We start from the raw sequence: 19,455 nt of genomic DNA, 5'->3' as shown, positions 1-19,455 counted from the left end.
AACCCTACATCTGAAAGACACAGAAGGCTGGAAAAGCTGGGCGCGGGGGCTCACACCTGTGATCCCAGCACTTTGGGAGGACAAGGCGGGAGGATCGCTTTAGCTTGGAAATTCAAGACTAGCCTGGGAAACATTGTGAGGCCCTGTCTCTACAAAAAACTTGTTTTAGAAAATTAGCTGGGTAGGCCGGGCGCGGTGGCTCAAGCCTGTAATCCCAGCACTTTGGGAGGCCGAGACGGGCGGATCACGAGGTCAGGAGATCGAGACCATCCTGGCTAACCCGGTGAAACCCCGTCTCTACTAAAAAATACAAAAAACTAGCCGGGCGAGGCAGCGGGCGCCTGTAGTCCCAGCTACTCGGGAGGCTGAGGCAGGAGAATGGCGTGAACCCGGGAGGCAGAGCTTGCAGTGAGCTGAGATCCGGCCACTGCGCTCCAGCCTGGGTGACAGAGCGAGACTCCGTCTCAAAAAAAAAAAGAAAATTAGCTGGGTGAGGTGGTGCATGCCTGTCAAGTGGCTGAGGTGGGAGAGCTGCTTAAGCCCAGGAGGTCAAGGCTGCTGTGAGCCATGATCATACCACTGCACTCCAGCCTGGGCACATAACCCTGTCTCAAAAAAACAAAAAACAAAAAGACTGGAAAAAACTGTTGCTTTGAGGAAGGGAATGGTGGCTGGATGTGGCTGGAGGATAGGGTGGAAGGAAGGCTGACTTTTCACTTAAGCCCATTGATCTATGAACTTAGCAACTTTTTCTTTCAGTTCAGAGAGTAAAAAGATACCTGGCTTCCTGAGCTTGTGCTTACTGGCTCAGCTGGCAGGGAGAACACACAAGGCAGGTAACTGAGAATTGTCTGCCATGTGCTAACTAGCCTCATGCACTGTTTTCTGTAACTTAAAATATATGAAAGCTAATTTTGTTATGGGTAGAGTTTGTCATCAGGAAATACTACTGAATGTATGAACGAGGGTTCAGAGAGGTAATATGTCACATAGAGTAAATGTGGATTTTGGACGGACAGAATACGGACAGAATAATGCATTCTCCTTTGCTAGGGGTAAAAAGCGCAAAACAAAGAACAAGAAACAAATAAACAGCACACCTCACTATAAGATTGAGCAATTAAAATAAGAGTTTGTTACTTTGTTTTAATGTAAAACTATTTCTAGTAATATTGTTTCATATACCAAGACAAACATATTACTTCCAACAGGCCTCTTAACTGTTAGCATTCCTAGTGAGTACAGTGGCATTTCATCACACACATGGGACAGGTTGGCATCTAAAGGTACAAATCACAAATAGTTTTAATTATCCTTGAAAATCCCATGAATTGCCCATAGAAAAGAGTATATAGAGACACACTGCTTCTCACTAAGTTCAATACTGCCATTTTTTTTTCTTCTAGAAGTGGCAAATACTGAGGTTTTCCCCACTGAACATCAAATTCAGTGGTTGGCTTCCATTGTGGGGCCATTATTACACCAGAAATATGTCTCCTTAAATACCAAATCACTCAACTCACTGTGCCAGTGGGTGTTCTCACACTCAATTCTGGACAAAAGTCCACACTATCAAATTGACTTTCCTTTCTCTTTCCCCCCACTCAAGGACATTTAGGTCAATTTTAACATGTGTATGATGCCGTCCCACTGCAGGGTTTACCAAGTACACCACCAAGTTAAGCTGGAATACACGTGGAAGAAAGGTTAACTGACAAGCTTTACACACTGACTTTATGGGGAGATCAGTGCTTGGAATGACCTACAGCAGAATTGCAGAAACTATCTGGATGCCGTCAGCCACAGGTGGATGGGGACCACTCTCAAATCCCAAGTCCACTGAGCGATACCAGATACCATGGGTCTAACAACATATTTACTGCTGGTTTGGAAGTGAATGGTCGAATCATACCTTTCCTTCTTCATCAAGTCTCCTTCCATCACCGCCATGCTAGCAGGCCGCTTCCTCTCCAGGGTCCCCGAGTCAGAGTCGTTTCCAGTGTGGGAAGAGTGATTAGAATTCGGGGTGGTGAGAGGTACAAATGCTTCCGATACATTAAATTCCACCTCTGCAAGAGGAAAAATAAACAAGTGCATGAGACACGGAGCACAGCAGGCGAGGGAGCTCTAGGACACCCCTCATTGGAACGGGGACCTCATTCTACAGTCCACAGTCCCCACTATTTCAAAATGGAAGCTTCAGGCACTCATGTGGCAAGAATGGTCCATCAAACCAGTGGGAAGTAACATAAGAGGACAAGACAGGGGAAGAAGTATGGGTCAGGATATAAGTTACACAACTTTTGTGCTTTCTCCTTTGTGGAAAAAAAAATACAAATCTAGAATGCAGAAGACGATGATGAACACAGATCACTTATTTAAATCATTCAAAGAGATATTTAGCTGGGCATGGTGGCTCACGACTGCAATCCCAGCACTTTGGGAGGCTGAGGCGGGCGGATCACTTGAGGTCAGGAGTTGAAGACCAGTCTGGCCAAGAAAGTGAAACCCCATCTCTACTAAAAATACAAAAAATTAGCTGGGCGTGGTGATGTATGCCTGTAATCCCAGCTACTCAGGAGGCTGAGGCAGGAGAACTGCTTGAACTTGGGAGGCAGAGGTTGCAGTGGGCCGAGATCTTGCCACTGCACCCCAGCCTGGGTGACAGAGCGAGACTCCGTCTCAAAAAAAAAACAAAAACAAAAACAGGTATTTATACTTTGATATAAAATAGAAATATAAGGCAACATCAAGTTAATGACATTGAAGGCACCCCTCCCAAGGAAATCTCAACTGCACAACCTCCTACTATGCCCCAATGCAGCAGGAAGCAGTTAGAGCGGTCGTCAGCCAACCTCCCCAACAGCACTTGGGTTTTCCTGTTGAGAGGGGGGACTGAGACAGGACTAGCTGGATTTCCTAGGCCGACTAAGAATCCCTAAGCCTAGCTGGGAAGGTGACCGCATCTACCTTTAAACATGGGGCTTGTAACTTAGCTCACACCCGACCAATCAGGTAGTAAAGAGAGCTCACTAAAATTTGCTAATTAAGCAAAAACAGGAGGTAAAGAAATAGCCAATCATCTATTGCCTGAGAGCACAGTGGGAGGGACAATGATGAGGATATGAACATTACTGGCATTCGAGCCAGCAACGGCTATCCTCTTTGGGTCTCCTCCCTTTGTATGGGAGCTCTGTTTTCACTCTATTAAATCTTGCAACTGCAGGAAAAAAAAAAAAAAAAGGCAACATCAAGTTTATACTGCCTCTAGCAGTTTTTGCAAGACTCATTTCCTCAAAGGAAATCTTGAGCAGAATGCTAGCCTTCATTCATCCATCCCATCTTCCAGGGGCAACATACAAGAATGAGGTGTGACTCTTGATGGTGACAAAACAGTGGTGAAGAAAAGATGGGTATCGTGGGGCTTGCACCCCACGGGACATGGCAGCAGGGCTGCTCTGGGGGAAGTAGGTGTGGGGGATCCAGAGTTCTAACACTTGCCTGGCCAGCATCCCCAAAGGGGGCCATGGGAACCTCTGTGGATCTCAGGACTGCAACAAACCTAGTTTGAAAATCTATTGCCAACAGGATGAAATACTAATTTCCTGACACAGCGAACTCAGGCCTTCACTAACTGGCCCTGATCAACCTTTTCTGCTTTATCTCCTACCTATGGGCAAATCCATAATCTAGCAAGAGAAACAAAAAGCCCTCTTCCAAGTGAAAACCGCCTGCATATTCAACATCGCCTCTTCTAAAAACCAATCCCTGGCTCCCTTTTCCCAGCACCTGAGTTTGTCAAATCTTTCTCTATCCACCTATCTTCTAATTTACCATGTGTTAGAATTTATCTGTTCACGTGGCTGTCTTCTCCAGTGGCCGGAGCTCCCCCAGGGAAGGCAGCATGCTTCACCAGCAAACATATGGCACCTAGTGAGTATTCAACATACACTGACTGGCTATGTTTTAGTGAAACTGAGTGAAAGACAATACAGTATGATTACCATTATGTCAAAATACAAATGTAATGAACAAAGGCTGGAAAGAAACCTGAAAAATGTGAGACCAATTATATAATCATGAAGAAGGATTACAGATGTATTTTCTTCTTTAATAAGACTTTTTTGTACGATTATCACATTGCTTTGGCAGTCAATGAAACTGAAATGACAATTACCTTCAGGGAAGAACCAGTCGGCGTGCTGAATGATGGGTTCAATCACTGCAACCACATGGACGGATGTGGCTGCTGCCATTTCAGCAAGTGTTCTGCAAAGAAGTTCACAAAATTAAAATACTTCCCATAGGCAGCATCTAATTTCTGCTGGTTGTGTCAGGGCAATTCAATTATTTTTAAAGGATAAAATATTTAAAAGATGCAAAAATCAAATTCACTGGCTGGGTGCGGTGGTTCACACCTGTAATCCCAGCACTTTGGGAGGCTGAGGCAGGCAGATCACAAGGTCAAGAGATTGAGACCATCCTGGCCAACATGGTGAAACCCCGTCTCTACTAAAAACACAAAAATTAGCCGGGTGTGGTGGTGCATGCCTGTAGTCCCAGCTACTCGGGAGGCTGAGGCAGGAGAATCACTTGAATCCGGAAGGTGGAGGTTGCAGTGAGCTGAGATCACGCCACTGCACTCCAGCCTGGTGACAGAGTGAAACTCCGTCTCAAAAAAAAAAAAGATCAAATTCACACGGTCCTGGTCTATGAACGTGGCTGTGATCACCCAGGAAAAAATGACTCTGGCTTGGCTGCTCCTTCATCTGCACTGTGACAACCACCACAGTGCCCGCTACACACAGACCCTGGTGGGGCAGTGAAACCAGTCAGTCACCAGTGCTGTGTCAAATGCCCGTCTGGAACTGGTCTGGAACTGGTCTGGAACGAGGGTTGCACTTTCCCACTGGAACAGTATCACACATGGGTGGTAGCTATGTTCTAAGACTAAAGATCACTAAAAAGCAATTTTGCTTATGATGTCACCAAGAACATGCATTGGTACAGCGTGCCTTTTATTATGTTGAAACCTGAGCCTCCCACTCACACTTAAGGTCGCCATATATGTGGACTAGTCTCAAGATGAGTGTTCAGATGTTAACAGTGTCTGATGCCAAGGCTCAAAGAGAAGAAAATAAGTAGGCCAGACGCAGTGGCTCACACCTGTAATCCCAGTACTTTGGGAGGCTGAGGCAGTTAGGCCAAGAGTTCAAGACCAGCCTGGGCAACATAGTGAAACCCCGTCTCTGCAAAAATTGGCCAGGTGTGGTGGTGCACATCTGTACTCCCAGCTACTGGAGAGGCTAAGGTGGGAGGATCGCCTGAGCCCAGGAGGTTGAGGCTGCAGTGAGCCACGATCACGCCACCGCACTCCAGCCTGGAGAACAGAGCAAGACCTTGTCTCAAAAAAAAAAAAAAAAAAAAAAAAAAAAAAGAAAGAAAGAAGAAAAAAATAGAGTTATTATCACTGCTGTCAAGCTCCTGTTTCAGTTGGGAGTCAGAACACCACAAAAGCAAATCACTTGCAAAAGGCCTGACACTTTCTGGCCACCTACCAGGCTGCAGGTTCTTCATCTTGCTTAATTTTTACAACAACCTATTATGAGGCCTACATGAGGACACTGGGTTCCCAAGCTCGATCCCAGGTCTGACTGCCTCAAACCTCTCCTCTATCACTCTAACCTCTCTTCCCACCAGAACATTTTCACCCACTTTCCGACCAAGTAAAATTTCTCGCTCCTTTCAAATTCCAGTTTAAAACTGAAGCTCTGCCTGTAAATGATCCTTCCCAGCCTTCCTCCCACACGGAGTCTGATCAGTCAGTGTGCCTTAGAACCCTGCCAGATTAGGGTGGCACTGTCCTCTCACGTCCTTTCCCACTTTTCTTTTAGAAGAGTACTGGAAAGCTAATAAGGGTTAATAAGGACACAGGCTCTGTACCCAGAACCTGGGCACACCAGTTCCCTGTGTGTGACCTTAAGCAAATTACTTGTTCCTTCTAAGAGTCCGTGTCCTCATCTGCAAACACAAGGACGACAGTACAAATGTCAATGATTCAACCTCGATTTGCTATATATTTCTAATCAATTTCTCCCTTATGTCTTCTATTCAAAAGGTTACTTCTGATTACTAAATGAGATCATCACAATGCCACCAACACAGTGGCAATTTCCCAGAAGCTTTCTAGCGGATCCCCCGACCCCTCCTCTATTCAATCTATATTTCACAATGCCAATAAAGTTATCTAAGTGCAACTTAATCAAGACATTCTTCTGCTTAGGAACCTTAATGAATGACTCCCCACCAGCCAGAAAATAAGTCCCAGACACCTCAGCAGGATGTGTGAGGACCTTGAAGGCTCTGGCCTTCCCAGTCACAGCCTCACGTTCTTTGTCTTCAAGATTCACGAGGCCATGTGACACACCCATAAACGATGGGAACCAGGCCCTTTCAACACTGTCTTGGCCCATCCAGGTCCTGGCTGTAGGAAACTTATTAACTCATCAAGGTACAGCTCCAGTGCCATTCCCTAGCCAGAGCTTTCCCTGACTCCTCAGCCTGAATTATGTTTCTTTACCTCTGTTGCTGTCATACTTGATAAAGGGGGCAGAATATGCCATCCCAAAATATGCCCCTTAGGCACAGGATTATTTTGAGTTAAAGATACTTGAAAATCATCACATGCAAGAAGAGTGCTCCGACCTTCCTTTTTCATCCTGAAAGCAGGAGATAAACTCCCACGTGAAGGATGCCCTCCCTCTATATACCAGGAGGAAAGAAACATTCCTAACAGCAGGGATGGGAAGGCAAGGCTGACGGAAACCTCCATACACAAACCTTGCTGAACGAATCCTTATCTTCCTAGTCACTTCTCCATAACGAACTGCCCTAGCCCACACTCCTTTGTCTGGTCATGTTTTCACAATTCACTTTTCGTCCAACTTCATATATAAGCATTCGGCTCTTAACTGCTTCTTTGGATCTTCATTTTCCTATGGGAACTCCAATGTCAGACATGACACTGATGCTTCTAATTCATCATAATATACGTGAAATCTCATTCCCAGTAGTCCCAAGTTACTCTCCTAAGTGATGTGTTTTTTTTAATTAATGTGCTAAGTAGGCGTGAATTAAATGACTTCTCTGCTGGGCATTAAAATGTAAAAATCTGTATGCTTTCTCCTGTTAGCCTGTCTTACGTCCATTTAGTTCTCAGGTCCAGCCAGACACCCTAAGAGGGTGGAAGTAAAGTGCTACCCCTCCTACAATATCATATACACACACACGGATATGTGTATTTTTCTTATCACTGTACTGTAGCCACTGAGCTACCTGATTGCCTAAGAGCAGGGGCATTTTGAGAACTGGGACAATGTCTCACACATCTTTGTGTCACCATCAGCTGGGACAGCACCCAGCTCACACCTGTGTTCCAAGAATATTGGCTGAATGAGAAAACCAATTTCAGAACACCTCGAATTGATCTTAAACTAGAATGTGTAACCCAAGTTACATTTCTATGCATCCCGACAGGTGGGAAAGAAGAAATTCAAAGGATGTGATACAGAGGAAGATGACTTACCCTTCATTTTTGGCCCACAACAAGTTAGGGCCTAACACAATCGCAATGTTGCTGGGAGTCATTTTATTCACATCGCTGGTCTGAGCAAGCTTTGCAAGGAACTTGATCAAATATCTAGGGGTCAAAAGAGAAGGGGAGGGTTTCTCCTCTGAAATAGCTGCTGGAATAGTCTCCTCCTGCCCAGGTGCACAATCCCAGGTTGCTCAGGTGCTAACTGCAGAGAGTTCCTAAATCAGAATCTGGCTCAGGTGAAGCATTTTATACAGTTCTTGTGTTCTTTGCTTCAGATAACAGACTCATTAGGGCTTGGAAGAAGAAAACAGATTAAGTATAAATCTCAGCAATTTGAACCTCTATTGGCTATATATTTCAAATCAATTTCTCCTTTATGTCCTATCTATTCTACTAAGTTATAATGTGTTAATAGTGAGCTCAATATTTTTAAATACAAAAACAGACACAGCTATATTGCTTAAAGGAAACTGTATTTGAAAATACTTTATGTTGGAATCATAAAAACATCCAATTACATAAGCTATGTATGTATTCCACAGAGTATACATACATAGCTTATGTATAAGTACAGTCGTATAAAGGCAAAAACGTAAGAACAACCTGACTATCAATAGGGAGTTGGTTAAATAAATCACAGTATAGCCATACAGTGGAGGATTATGCAACCATCATTACACAATGTACTGAGAAGGAAAAATCTCCAAGATGTATTAAGCAAGTATCTTAAGATGTCAAGCAAAAAAGGTGAGGGGGAGAATGAGGTATACAATACACACTACCATTTAGCTTTTTAAAGAAGGGGGTGTGAGAGAAAAAATATGTAGGCAAGTATGTACACATGAATGTATTTGCTTACGTCTACATCAACTCTTGCTGAGAGGATATATAAGAAACTGTAAACACCGGATGCATCTCAGGAGAGGAACTGGGTGGCTGGGGTATGGGAACAGGAGAGAGATTTTTCATTGTATACTTTTTGAATTTTGAATTTTGAACCAAGGGAATGTGCTCCCTATTCAAAAATCAATTAGTAACAATTACAGAGTAAAATTAACAAAATAAAGAGCCAAACTCCCAACATACTAAGAAGTACTGAGTTCTCACCATATACACTGAATAGAGGAAGAGGATCTGTAATTCCAAGCTGGGCGAGTTAAATTAATCAAAGGGAATATTTAAAAGGGAGTACGTAGCTTAGCTTAGTGGCAGAGCCCAAGGCTGAATTTAAGGACAAGTAACATTCTAGACATATCACCTGTAAAGTATTTTGGTTGGTCACTTAACGTCCCTCAAAACCAAACAAAGAAAATTTTCTAGAAAGTCCTCCCAGAAAATTTTTCTTGTTTGGTTTTGAGTGACTTTATTCCCAGGGGCCACTTTTTCCTTTTCTCTATACTTGTTCAAAGTTACATATTAAGTCAAAAGGAAAACAGAAGTTACATTACGGAAATTTTGTCCCATGGTAAATTTTCTTAAAACCATAGTTATTCCACAAAGTAATACATAATCTCCATTCCTTGAAATGTTATTTAGTAAGATGATTTATACTTTAAAATAAATTATATATAAAAGACATTACAGATATAATATAAGACGTTACAGAATGTACAACTATTGATTAATTTTGCCTTTAACATACTGGACGATTTGGACTCCAAACCCAACATACAGTCACTCAAACTTTTCACAAGAAATTTATTGCTAATAGCTGTAGTGGGAAAATGATAAGCCAACTTATGTATTAATGTCAGGCATGATACTGATGCTTCAGATTCATCAAAATGTACATGAAATTCCATTCCCAGCAGCCCCAAGTTACCCTCCAAAGTGATGTGTTTTTTGTTGTTGTTGTTTTTTAATGTGCCAAGTATGCCTGAATTAAACGACTTCTCTGCTGGACATTAAACCTATCTTTACTCCAGAGTCACTGTAGCTCAATCATACATACCTAAAGTTAACAAAATTTTGTGGTGGCAACTTCTGACATGTTCTCCACAAGTCTTGAAGTTTTTTGTCTTGATCCTGCACACTGAGAAAAAAAAACTTTTAAGTATAACAATTTATTAAAACACCGATTAGTAATACCTTATTAATATGCTATATTAAAAGTGAGGCCTCCATTTTGACAGAGAAAGCACACTTGGAAAACAGCACAGACTATGGAAATAAACAGATTTAGAGTCAAATACCAATTAACTGTTTAACTCTGAGCAGTTGGTTAACCTTCAATCTCTGGATGTGCAAAACAGGGTAAGTGCTGATTCTGCTGAACGATTTTAGGCGTCTGCCGAACGATTTTGAGGTGGTTCTGTGGCAAAACCACCTCCACCAATGCTTGGCAGAGAAGAGACAAGACACTACTGAAAAATCTGTCTAGAAAAAGTGTGTACTGACATATGGCTTCATGGAGCCCAAATTCTCCTACCCTCAAGCAGCCCAGCCACAGATCAGGGGACTGAGCCCCCAGGCACCCAGATTTCTGGGCCTTTCCTCGCTTGCAATACTGCACACCGGCTACACACCAAGCAGCCCATTTCTGTTGTGAAGCAACTGTAAGAGCTCTTGCCCTCCACGGGCGCAAGGTACAAACTTGCAGAGACATAAAAAAAGGGGCAGGGAGGAGCCTGTAGAGCACGGCCAACTCTGCCGTCTAGGGACCAAGAGTGAGTGGGGCCTCCATAACACCACTTTGAACTCGAAACATCCTCCAGAATGCAACCATTCTGGAGAGTATGGATAGGGATTAAACATAATTACACTTTAGAGGCCAGTCAATGTGTCACTGGGATGGAAGCCCACCATGTTGACAATTCTCAATTATAGAATCAATATACCAACAGACAGACATCTTCTTTTACAAGTTTATTTCCTTGTAATAAAGAAATCTTTTATTTCTAGGCTACCCAATAAAAGAAATCCCACAACTCTCCTTCACCTAACACTGATGTTGGATTCCACTGAATTCTGTCCCATAAACATTAATACCGACAGTAGGCTGGGCCCCAGGCAGGGTTCCAAAGATATGTGATGACTAAGAACTTGTCTCTGAACTTGAACACCTTACCATCTACCAGGGACAAAGTCTCTCATTCCACAGTTACAAAGAAAAGCTCAAATGTGGCTGAGCGCAGTGGCTCATGCCTGTAATCCCAGCAGTTTGGGAGGCCGAGGCAGGCGGATTGCCTGAGGTCAGGAGTTCGACACCAGTCTGGCCAACATGGTGAAACCCCGTCTCTAATAAAAACACAAAAAAATTAGCCAGGCGTGGTGGCGGGCACCTGCAATCCCAGCTACTTGGGAGCCTGAGGCAGGCGAATTGCTTGAACCAGGGAGGTGGAGGTTGCAGTGACTCTAGACTGTGCCACTGTACTCCAGCCTGGGCGACAGAGTAGGACTCCATCTGAAAAAAAAAAAAAAAAAAAAAGGAAAAAGAAAAGAAAAGCTCAAATGCAAAACTTGGTTAAAGAGACGAGTGATGGACTCACATCCACTGAAATGTAACTGATCAGAAATAAGTGGCTCTTATTTGATCATGGCCTGCCTGAGGGGAACAGGGGCAGTGTCCGCAGACGGGGAAGAGGACAGAACAGAGGTGGCATTTGCTCCTCTTCCCTTAGTGGTGAGGAGCAGGCACTCTGGAGAGGAGGGGAGTCAGTACCATGAGAAAAAAGACGAGGAGGTGGGCTGGCCAGCCAAACAGAAGCCTCTAGGATTTTAAAACAAAGCTGTCCTGCTTAAAACCAACTGTTCCTAGACAGACTGAAGCTGAGGGTGGAGGGAAAGGGACAAAGAAGAGGAACATAGCATTTGGGTGTCTGGTTTGAATTCTAGCTCTGCCAATTACTTGCTACTATCCTGGCCCTGTTCCCTCCCAAGCCTCGGTTTCCTCTCTGTAAAATGTGGATCACATCATCATCTGCCTTTTATAATGTTAATTAAAGATTACAGGAGGTAATAGCTACAAAGATGAGCACAGTACTGAGCACAAGAAAATGCTCAGTAAATATTAATGTCATCATTATACAGCTGACAACACAGGATCCACTTATATGCAATTTTTTCAATAAACACATAGGAAAATTCCTGGAGATCTGTGAAAAACTCACAGATGAACTGCCACCCCTGAAACAGCAAGACCAACACCTTCACTTTCTCTACTTCCTCAACCTACTCAACATGAAGACAACAAGGATGAAGACCTTTAAGATGATCCACTTCCCTTTAATGAATAGTAAACAGATTGTCTCCTCCTTACAATTTTCTTAATAGTACTTCTTCTCTAGCTTACTCTGTTGTAAGAATACAGTATATAATACACACAACATACAAAATATGTGTTAATTGACTACGTTATCAGTAAGGCTTCCAGTCAACAGTATGCTCTTAGTTGTTTTGCAAGAGTTAAAAGTATTACTTGAATTTGCAGTTATGTAGTGTATCAGTGCTCCTAATCCCCATGCTGTTTAAAGGCCAACTGTATCACTGCACAGGTAGGTTTGCACACAGCTCAAAAGGTACACTGCCACGGGTCAGTATGACCCGTATCCCCAGTTACGGGGCTTTCTTCAACATAAAGGGGGCTAGAAATTTGCAAATCCATTAATATGGATACCACTCTATGTCTTCATCCACGTAACACAAATTTAAACCAATGCCTAAGTGGTGACTTTCCTACACTAATAATTATATTACTTGATATTTTTATTCTAAACATAAATAAGAGCTGAGACATGTATTATTTAACAAATATGCTATTTTAATGTTATGACCCCTGAGAATAAAATGATTTACAAATAGGGCACAATATCACATCATTCCCTTTACAACTCTGTGTTCTTTAAACTTACCTTGCAACTTGTGTCCATTCTTCATACAGATTAAAAGTCATCAAAGGTTCAGGCAATTCCCGTAAATAGGATTTTAAAGCACCTGAAATCATTAACACTCTCTTTGAGTATGAAAAAGGAGTAAGGCTAAGAATCTTGGGACATATTATTTTGCAGATCGAAATGATCTCAATTACAATCTTCCAAGGTGTATACAACAAATCGTAAGTTGGCAAGAGTGGTTAGAGACTAAAATGTTCATAAAACAAATCCAATCTCCTGCAAAAACAAAGTTTTAAGAGATTAATTACTAATAAATTTAGTTTTAAAGTCATTCCCTTAATAGACATAATTTCTCTGGGTAGATATGAATTTGGTGGGGGGAGACTGTGAAAGATGGGAAGAAAATACAAGTATGTCTCCAAATATTTGCATTATAAGCTACTTCCTCCTTTAATCATCAAGAAAATAGAAAAACAAAAAGGAGTAAAGAAGACACATGTGAACATTACATTAATATACACTAAGGAATTGTAGCAAGAGGCCACTTTGGTTTTGTCGCTTAAACCTATAATTGAAATGGGATTTTAACTGACCATCTGAGACAGAACCCGCCCACTGCCTTGAGGGTGACTTGATTTGCAGACAGTCTTTGGCGCTCACCTGCTACAGCATGGGGGTCTGAATAGAACTCATCCAGGTGAGAAGTAGAACAGTCCAAAGCAGCTTTCAGCTTCTTTAACTTGGAGGCCCCAGCCCCGATTCGGAAAAGGCCCTAAAGATAATGAAAAGCCATCAGCATCAAGAGCAGGTTGGGAGACTCAGACTAAGCGGCAGTGTGTTCTGATGGGGATTTCCCGACTTCTGCTCAGCTCTTATCTATGACGGCGGTGTTACTGCCTGCCCCGCAGAGCTGTCAGGAGGAATGACGAGGGCCGAGCATGTACCCAAGCACAGGGACAGGCAGGAAGAAAATTAATCTAGGCAGGATTTCTTGACCTCAGCACTACAGACATTTTCGGTTGGATTACTTTTTGTTGGAGGTTGTCCTGTGCCCTGTAGGATGTTTAGCAGCATCCATGGTGATATGGTTTGGCTCTGCGTCCCCACCCAAATCTCATGTGGAATTATGATCTCCAGTGTTGAAGGCAGGGCCTGGTGGGAGGTGACTGGATCATGGGGGTGGATTTCCCCTTTGCTGTTCTTGTGATAGTGAGTGAGCTCTCACAAGATCTGGTTGTTTGAAAGTGTGTGGCAACTCCCCCTTTGCAGGCGTGCTCGCTCTCTCCCTCCTGCTCCCCCACGTCAACACTGTGCCTGCTTCCCCTTCGCCTGCCGCCATGACTGTAAGTTTCCTGAGGCCTCCCCAGCCATGCTTCCTGTATAGCCTGTGGAACTGTGAGTCAGTTAAAGCCCTTTTCATCATAAATTATCCAGTCTCAGGTAGTGCTTTATAGCAGTGTGAGAATGGACGAATACACATGGCCTCTATCTACTACGAGATGACAGTAACACCTCCTCTTCTCAGTTGTCATGATCAAACATACCTCCAGACCTTGATAAATGTCTCTTGGGGAGCAAATCTGGCCCCAGACAAGAAGCACCAACCTAAGCTGTTAGAAGGGGAGTGGCTGGAAGCAAACACAAGGAGGGCTTCCGGGGTGTTCTTTGATCTGAGTGCCGATTCCATGGGTGGGTTTAGTCATGCAAGCATATCACGCTGAACACTTATGATATGTATGCTTTTCTGTGTGTATGTTCTATTTCAATACAAAGTTTTAAAAAGGGGGAAAAAAAGTCTTGCATTTTGATTCTGGCTCTGACCTGGTGTAAACTCCCTGCATGCTGACTTCCTTATTTATACAAGAAGAGTAACAAAAACTCCCTTATTTGGTTCATGGGGGGTTTGGGGTAAGAATCCCGTAAAATTAAGTATGTAAATGATCCCCACCCAAAAAAACTGCATAATACTACGCAAACTAAAGCTCATTAGCCCATTGTAGTGCATCACGAAATCTACTGTCACAAATCACAACCAGAGTTTTAAATGAAACAATCAAACAGGACACAAAGAGGTCAGGGTGTACCACAAGCAGGAAAGATAAGTATTGTTCTGTAAAACCTTTGTTTCATTCACAGACAGATAGGTATCATAAGGACCAGGATTGCAATTTAAAATATGGATCATGGTGACAAAAGCTTGAAAGCCACTGTTCTACACAAAACAGACAATGGCTGTATAACTAAGGGAGGGGGCGGACAGGGGGCTAGTGGGGAGCATGGTGCTCTGGGCAGAAAAAGGGGCACGGAGACTTGGTACACAGGATCACGAAGCTCCCCTCACCTCCTCCTTCATGCCTGTCTCCAGGAGCAGCATGACACAGGCTTCAATGGGCAGCGCAATCTCGCGCCCGCTCCTCTTCAGGTGTTCTTCCAGGGGAGTCCCAAAGGCTGGTTTTTCCGCCCACTTATCTAGAGCAGCAAATTGTTCAGTTAGACACCCAACAAACTCACGGCATTACCAAGCTATCTTCTCCCCAAACTACCCAATGTACTTTTCTAGCAGACTGGTAGCTGAGGCTCTGGGAACAGGGGATACATCTGTACTATTTGCTTTTGTTATTTGCCATCTACTGGAGCAGCACAAACTATGGACCAGGCTGGGGCAGTTACTTGCGGAACAGAAGCCTGAGCGCACCTAGATGGCACCCAACTCAGGCTGCCTAGAAGCTGCAGTGGCGCGCTGCACCTGCACCACGCTTCAGTAACACACGCCAGTGGGTTTAGTGGGCTGCCTTGCACTAAAAGGAAGATTCGCCACAGCATACTGTTTCGCTGAAATTTATTCTAGCCATGCAAAGCCTTCTAGCTAGAGGACAAGAAATAGACTCTTTGCTATGCAAAAATGGAAATAATCTCTGAAAATTTCAAACACAAGTTAAGCATCTGTCATACAAGACTGGAGATGGCCAACGTGAACTCTCCACGTTGCAATTACTCTCCATCAGATGCGAGCGACATCTCCACGGCATGCAGTGCTTCAGAACGCCGCATCCCCAAACAGCTCCGAAAAATTCTGAGTGGAAAGAAATGCAGTATCTGCAGCCCTAAAGCAGCTGAAGGCTATGCTGACGGCAGGAAAGCCATATTTTAGATTATCTTCAGGTCATGAGGCAGCTTAGCACAAATACAATGAAGCAGTAAAATAGAAAGAAGAATTTAGAGAATGGACATATGAATTAGAGTAAGAAGTATCTGGTTGAGTTTGGCCTGCCTGTGCAAGCTGCAGAGATACAGTGCTATCTGAGCAGCTCGCAGAAGCAAAGGAGGGCAAACCAGTTGTGAAAACTGCTCCAGGGAGAAACACTTAAATCTTTCCAACAACAGGAAGGGTTCATGTCCTTCTCTGCACCTTTACTGGCCACTGGTCCCTTAGCAGCTCTGCTGTTGGAAAGCTGGGTTGGAAGAAGGCAGTATGTACTCCGGTGTGTCCTCTTACACTCTCTATGTCACAGCAGGGGTAGAGGCCCTCATGATTTGCATATGGGGAAGGAAGAAAAATAAAATCCTGCAAAACCATAGAACTGAGAGCTTGTGGAAAGGTAAAAATGGATGGAAAGAGCAAGAGGTAAAGACTGAAGAAAGGGGTGAGGGAAAGGGAGGTGGGGGACAAAAATGAGATGCAGGCCACCAGCCACTCTCAGAATTGTGGGGAGCCCAGCACCAGCCAGGGGAATTTCCAACAGAAAATGCATCCGGGGGTCTGGACCTTCCCAGAGGTCAAACCTTACCTGAAATACTTTGTCCCTTTTATCTAAAGCAATGATTCACAACACAGGCTGAAAATGGCCACGTGAGCCTTCCACTAGGGGATACACTGGAATCACCCAGGGGAGTTCTGCAAATGACACCCGCCACCGCCTTCACCACAAGCCCAACCCTGTAACGTTAAGGGGTGGGCATGCTTCAAACCTCTGCTAGAACTTTCTAGTAAACACTGGACAGAGTGGACCCCACCCCCAAGCCTGGTATAATGTTGGCAGAGGGTACAAGTGAGAACCACTGACCTAGAAGCAAGTCATAAGGCAAACTCCACCTCAGGCACTGGCCTCTTAAACAACAGACCTACTATGTGCCAGGTACGGCAGGAGACATGTGAAGTTCACAGAGATTCCCCACCCTCAGGGAGAGGGCAACTGAATTGTGAAGGGAATATAAGACAAACATGTAAACACAGAACAATCAGTAACGAGACAAGACGTATTTGCTAAGTCATGGCAGATCGATGGTATAGATGAGGGTCGCAAATGCAATTGTCTAGAGGAGCCAGTTAGGTAGCACAGGGGCACGAACCCTGCTGGGAGTGCACGATCTGCCCACAGGCGATAACCACTCCTCCGCACCAAACCAACACCGCCACGAGGGAAAGCAGAGCCAGTGTTGCCAGATGTTCTCAACTTTCAGGAGAAGCCAGAAATCAGGATTGTTACATCACAGCATCTGGTTTTCACATGATGACAACCAACTTTTAACAATTTTTAAAGATATGGCTGTTTGCGACTTCTGGTGTGGACAATAAATGCTGGCACAAATCAGGAGGCAAAGTGTTTGCCACTGGCTTCAGTTGTCAGAGAAGGCTTCTCAAAGGAAGTGAGGTTGGAAGGGGTCTCCTGAGACGGACAAAGATTAAACAGGCTGAAAAATGGGCTAACATATCTTTGTGAGGGGCAATCGGCTGAGAAAAGATCAGGAATTGTCAGTCTGGGAATTTACATCTTATCCCAAGTTCACGCCAAGGCTGTGAGAGCATGGAGCAGAGCAGGCCAGGGGAAGAAAGGATGGCAGAGCCCAGGGCAAAATGGACAGAACTTAGGCACTGGATGGAAGAGAGGAAGGAGAAAAGGGTTCCGAGGTGAAGATCTGAATCACTTGGAGAAAGGTGATACGAGGGAGACAAGAAGGGAGAAAGGGACAGTGGTGTGGGGAGAGAACTGGTTTGCTTTTTGAGTTTAAGGTGAGGGCTGTTCATCAGAGGGAACCGATGCTTAGGACGCTGCAAGGATTAAAATGCAGGTAAGAGGCAAAGCTGTCCAAGTGAAGGGATTTCTAGGGGAAAGGGGGCGAGAAGTGAGGGTGGGAGAGAAGAACGAAGGTGCAAGGACTGGACCTCAGAAAGGCTGACTTCCGGGTAGAAGACAGAAATACAGCAATATAGAATCCTTCTTGAAGAAAATGTTTAAAAAGAAATGGAGCAATGCAGAGTCCTCACAATGAAAGAAGAAGTCAAGTGGTGCAAGGAGATAAACGTGAACAAAGAAGAGACGGCCCATGTTGGGTCAAATGCCAGGATCTGACGGGTGGTTGCTGCTCCTTTGAAAACTGCAGTATGCTGTGCTCTTTTTTCCTAAACAGCAGAGTGACTGGGGGTAGACACAAGACTGCAAAGGACTCAGGGGTGGGAAGGTGGTAAGAAAATACAGGTGGCAGGCAGGAATGGGTCATCTGAAGTGCCCACCAGAAAAAATGAAGGAAAACCAGATTAAACGGGGTGTTGTGTTCAGGTCAGGAAGGCACCAGATTACCACCAACTGACCATGAATGTGACCACGGAGTCCACGGAGGTGAGGGGATCGTGGGGGGAGGTCACACTTGTTTTATATAGTAAGGACAAGCTAAGTCTTTCTGAAAACAGAGAAGACAGCAAGGAAAGAAGAGACAGAACTAAGATGAGAGGCAGGCGCAAGGACAGGAAGCGGTGGGAGGGGTTGAACTGCAACTTCGTGAAGGGTGACCTCAGCAAGAAGGATAAATCGCACTTCCTCCACGGGCTGTTCCATCCTAACCTCTTCCCTGCTCCATCCCCGCTCTCCATGGCTTCCTGACATATTTCTCTAGGGAAAATACCCTTGGGAAAAAAATAGAATGAGAGTTCTAGTCTAGCCTGGGCAACAGAGTGAGATCTTGTCTCTTAAAAAAAAAAATGCTCAAAAAATCCAATCTTCTTGTTTTTCCTCTTGTTAATCACCTCTTTCAAATTAGACTCTAAGTCACTCAAAGGTTACAATGATGATCTGTCTACTATTTTGTCCTATGCGGGGCCCAGCCCACAGCAGATATCTCATAAATATATTTTCTTGATGCTCTGAACTTGCCCAGCAAGAGTCGGTCCCTAGAAAGGTGGGAACATTTTCCAGAGACCTCATTCCTTTGCACTGTGACTCAACGCCATTCTCCATGAACTAGGACTCTCGATTATTTGGGAAGGCAAGGGCAATGGCTGAGAATTTCAGACACACTGCATCTGAGAATGCTGAAGAGGTGACTATCTGATCAGTCAAGACATAAAATTTTGTGATTCCATAATCCAAAAACTTTCAGGCACAAAGCCAGAACCTGTGAGGATCTCTTGGAACTCAGGGGGAGAAGAAGTGGCATTCTTGAAGGTGCTGGTATGTATGCACCTCCACAAACAACCCCCCAGCAACACATACACACACACACACACACACACGCTCAGTCTCAAAATCACGAAGTCATCCTACTCAGCACCTGGCCTGATCCCCTGTCAGCTCAACACCAGTGGTTCTGCAGAGGAGTGTAAGCTCCAAATGTCAGGTATATAGCACAGGTGAAATAGATCCAAGGATGGCCGAGCAATTTCTGACTCAACTGCTTGTGCCATCTCTGCCGGTAAATGCTCTAATGGTAAATCAGAGAGACATAGCATCAAAAGCTTTAGGGAGGAAAAAAAAAAAAAAAAAAAAAAAAAGCTTTAGATGCCCAACTTAAAAGTCAGCATAAGGGGAAAGTTCAGTCTGCACCTAACTTGCAGATAAAATCTGCAGTGTGCTTGAATACGACAGGCAAAATATTAGTGCTGACAAGAACAAAAGCTTAGTATAAAGACAAAGGAGGAGTCTGAAAGAAGTGACCACGGTCTTAGGATTCAATCACACTTGTTATTAAGTGTGACGTGCATGATGTGGCATCAAGTACTGGCTGCTCTGTTGGGAAGTCCAAAATATTTTC

The 19,455-nt window shown here is 44.1% G+C and overlaps 1 protein-coding gene across 2 annotated transcripts in view; it reads right to left on the bottom strand.

Annotated features, from left to right (window-relative positions):
• ARHGAP17 (Rho GTPase activating protein 17) overlaps positions 1–19,455 on the bottom strand; it is a 97,328-nt gene that overhangs the window by 21,592 nt on the left and 56,281 nt on the right. For both annotated transcript variants that reach the window (XM_025370307.1, XM_025370308.1), the window contains exons 10-16: positions 14,771–14,898; positions 13,090–13,201; positions 12,448–12,529; positions 9,549–9,629; positions 7,586–7,699; positions 4,178–4,269; positions 1,913–2,069 (exon numbers count right to left, since the gene is read on the bottom strand). In XM_025370307.1, the coding sequence (XP_025226092.1) occupies positions 1,913–2,069; positions 4,178–4,269; positions 7,586–7,699; positions 9,549–9,629; positions 12,448–12,529; positions 13,090–13,201; positions 14,771–14,898 (766 nt within the window). The remainder of the gene's footprint in view (positions 1–1,912; positions 2,070–4,177; positions 4,270–7,585; positions 7,700–9,548; positions 9,630–12,447; positions 12,530–13,089; positions 13,202–14,770; positions 14,899–19,455) is intronic.

This window comes from Theropithecus gelada, chromosome 20, assembly GCF_003255815.1.
Source record: "Theropithecus gelada isolate Dixy chromosome 20, Tgel_1.0, whole genome shotgun sequence".
NCBI classification, from domain to species: domain Eukaryota; kingdom Metazoa; phylum Chordata; class Mammalia; order Primates; family Cercopithecidae; genus Theropithecus; species Theropithecus gelada.
This window is presented reverse-complemented; position numbering and strand designations above follow the sequence as displayed.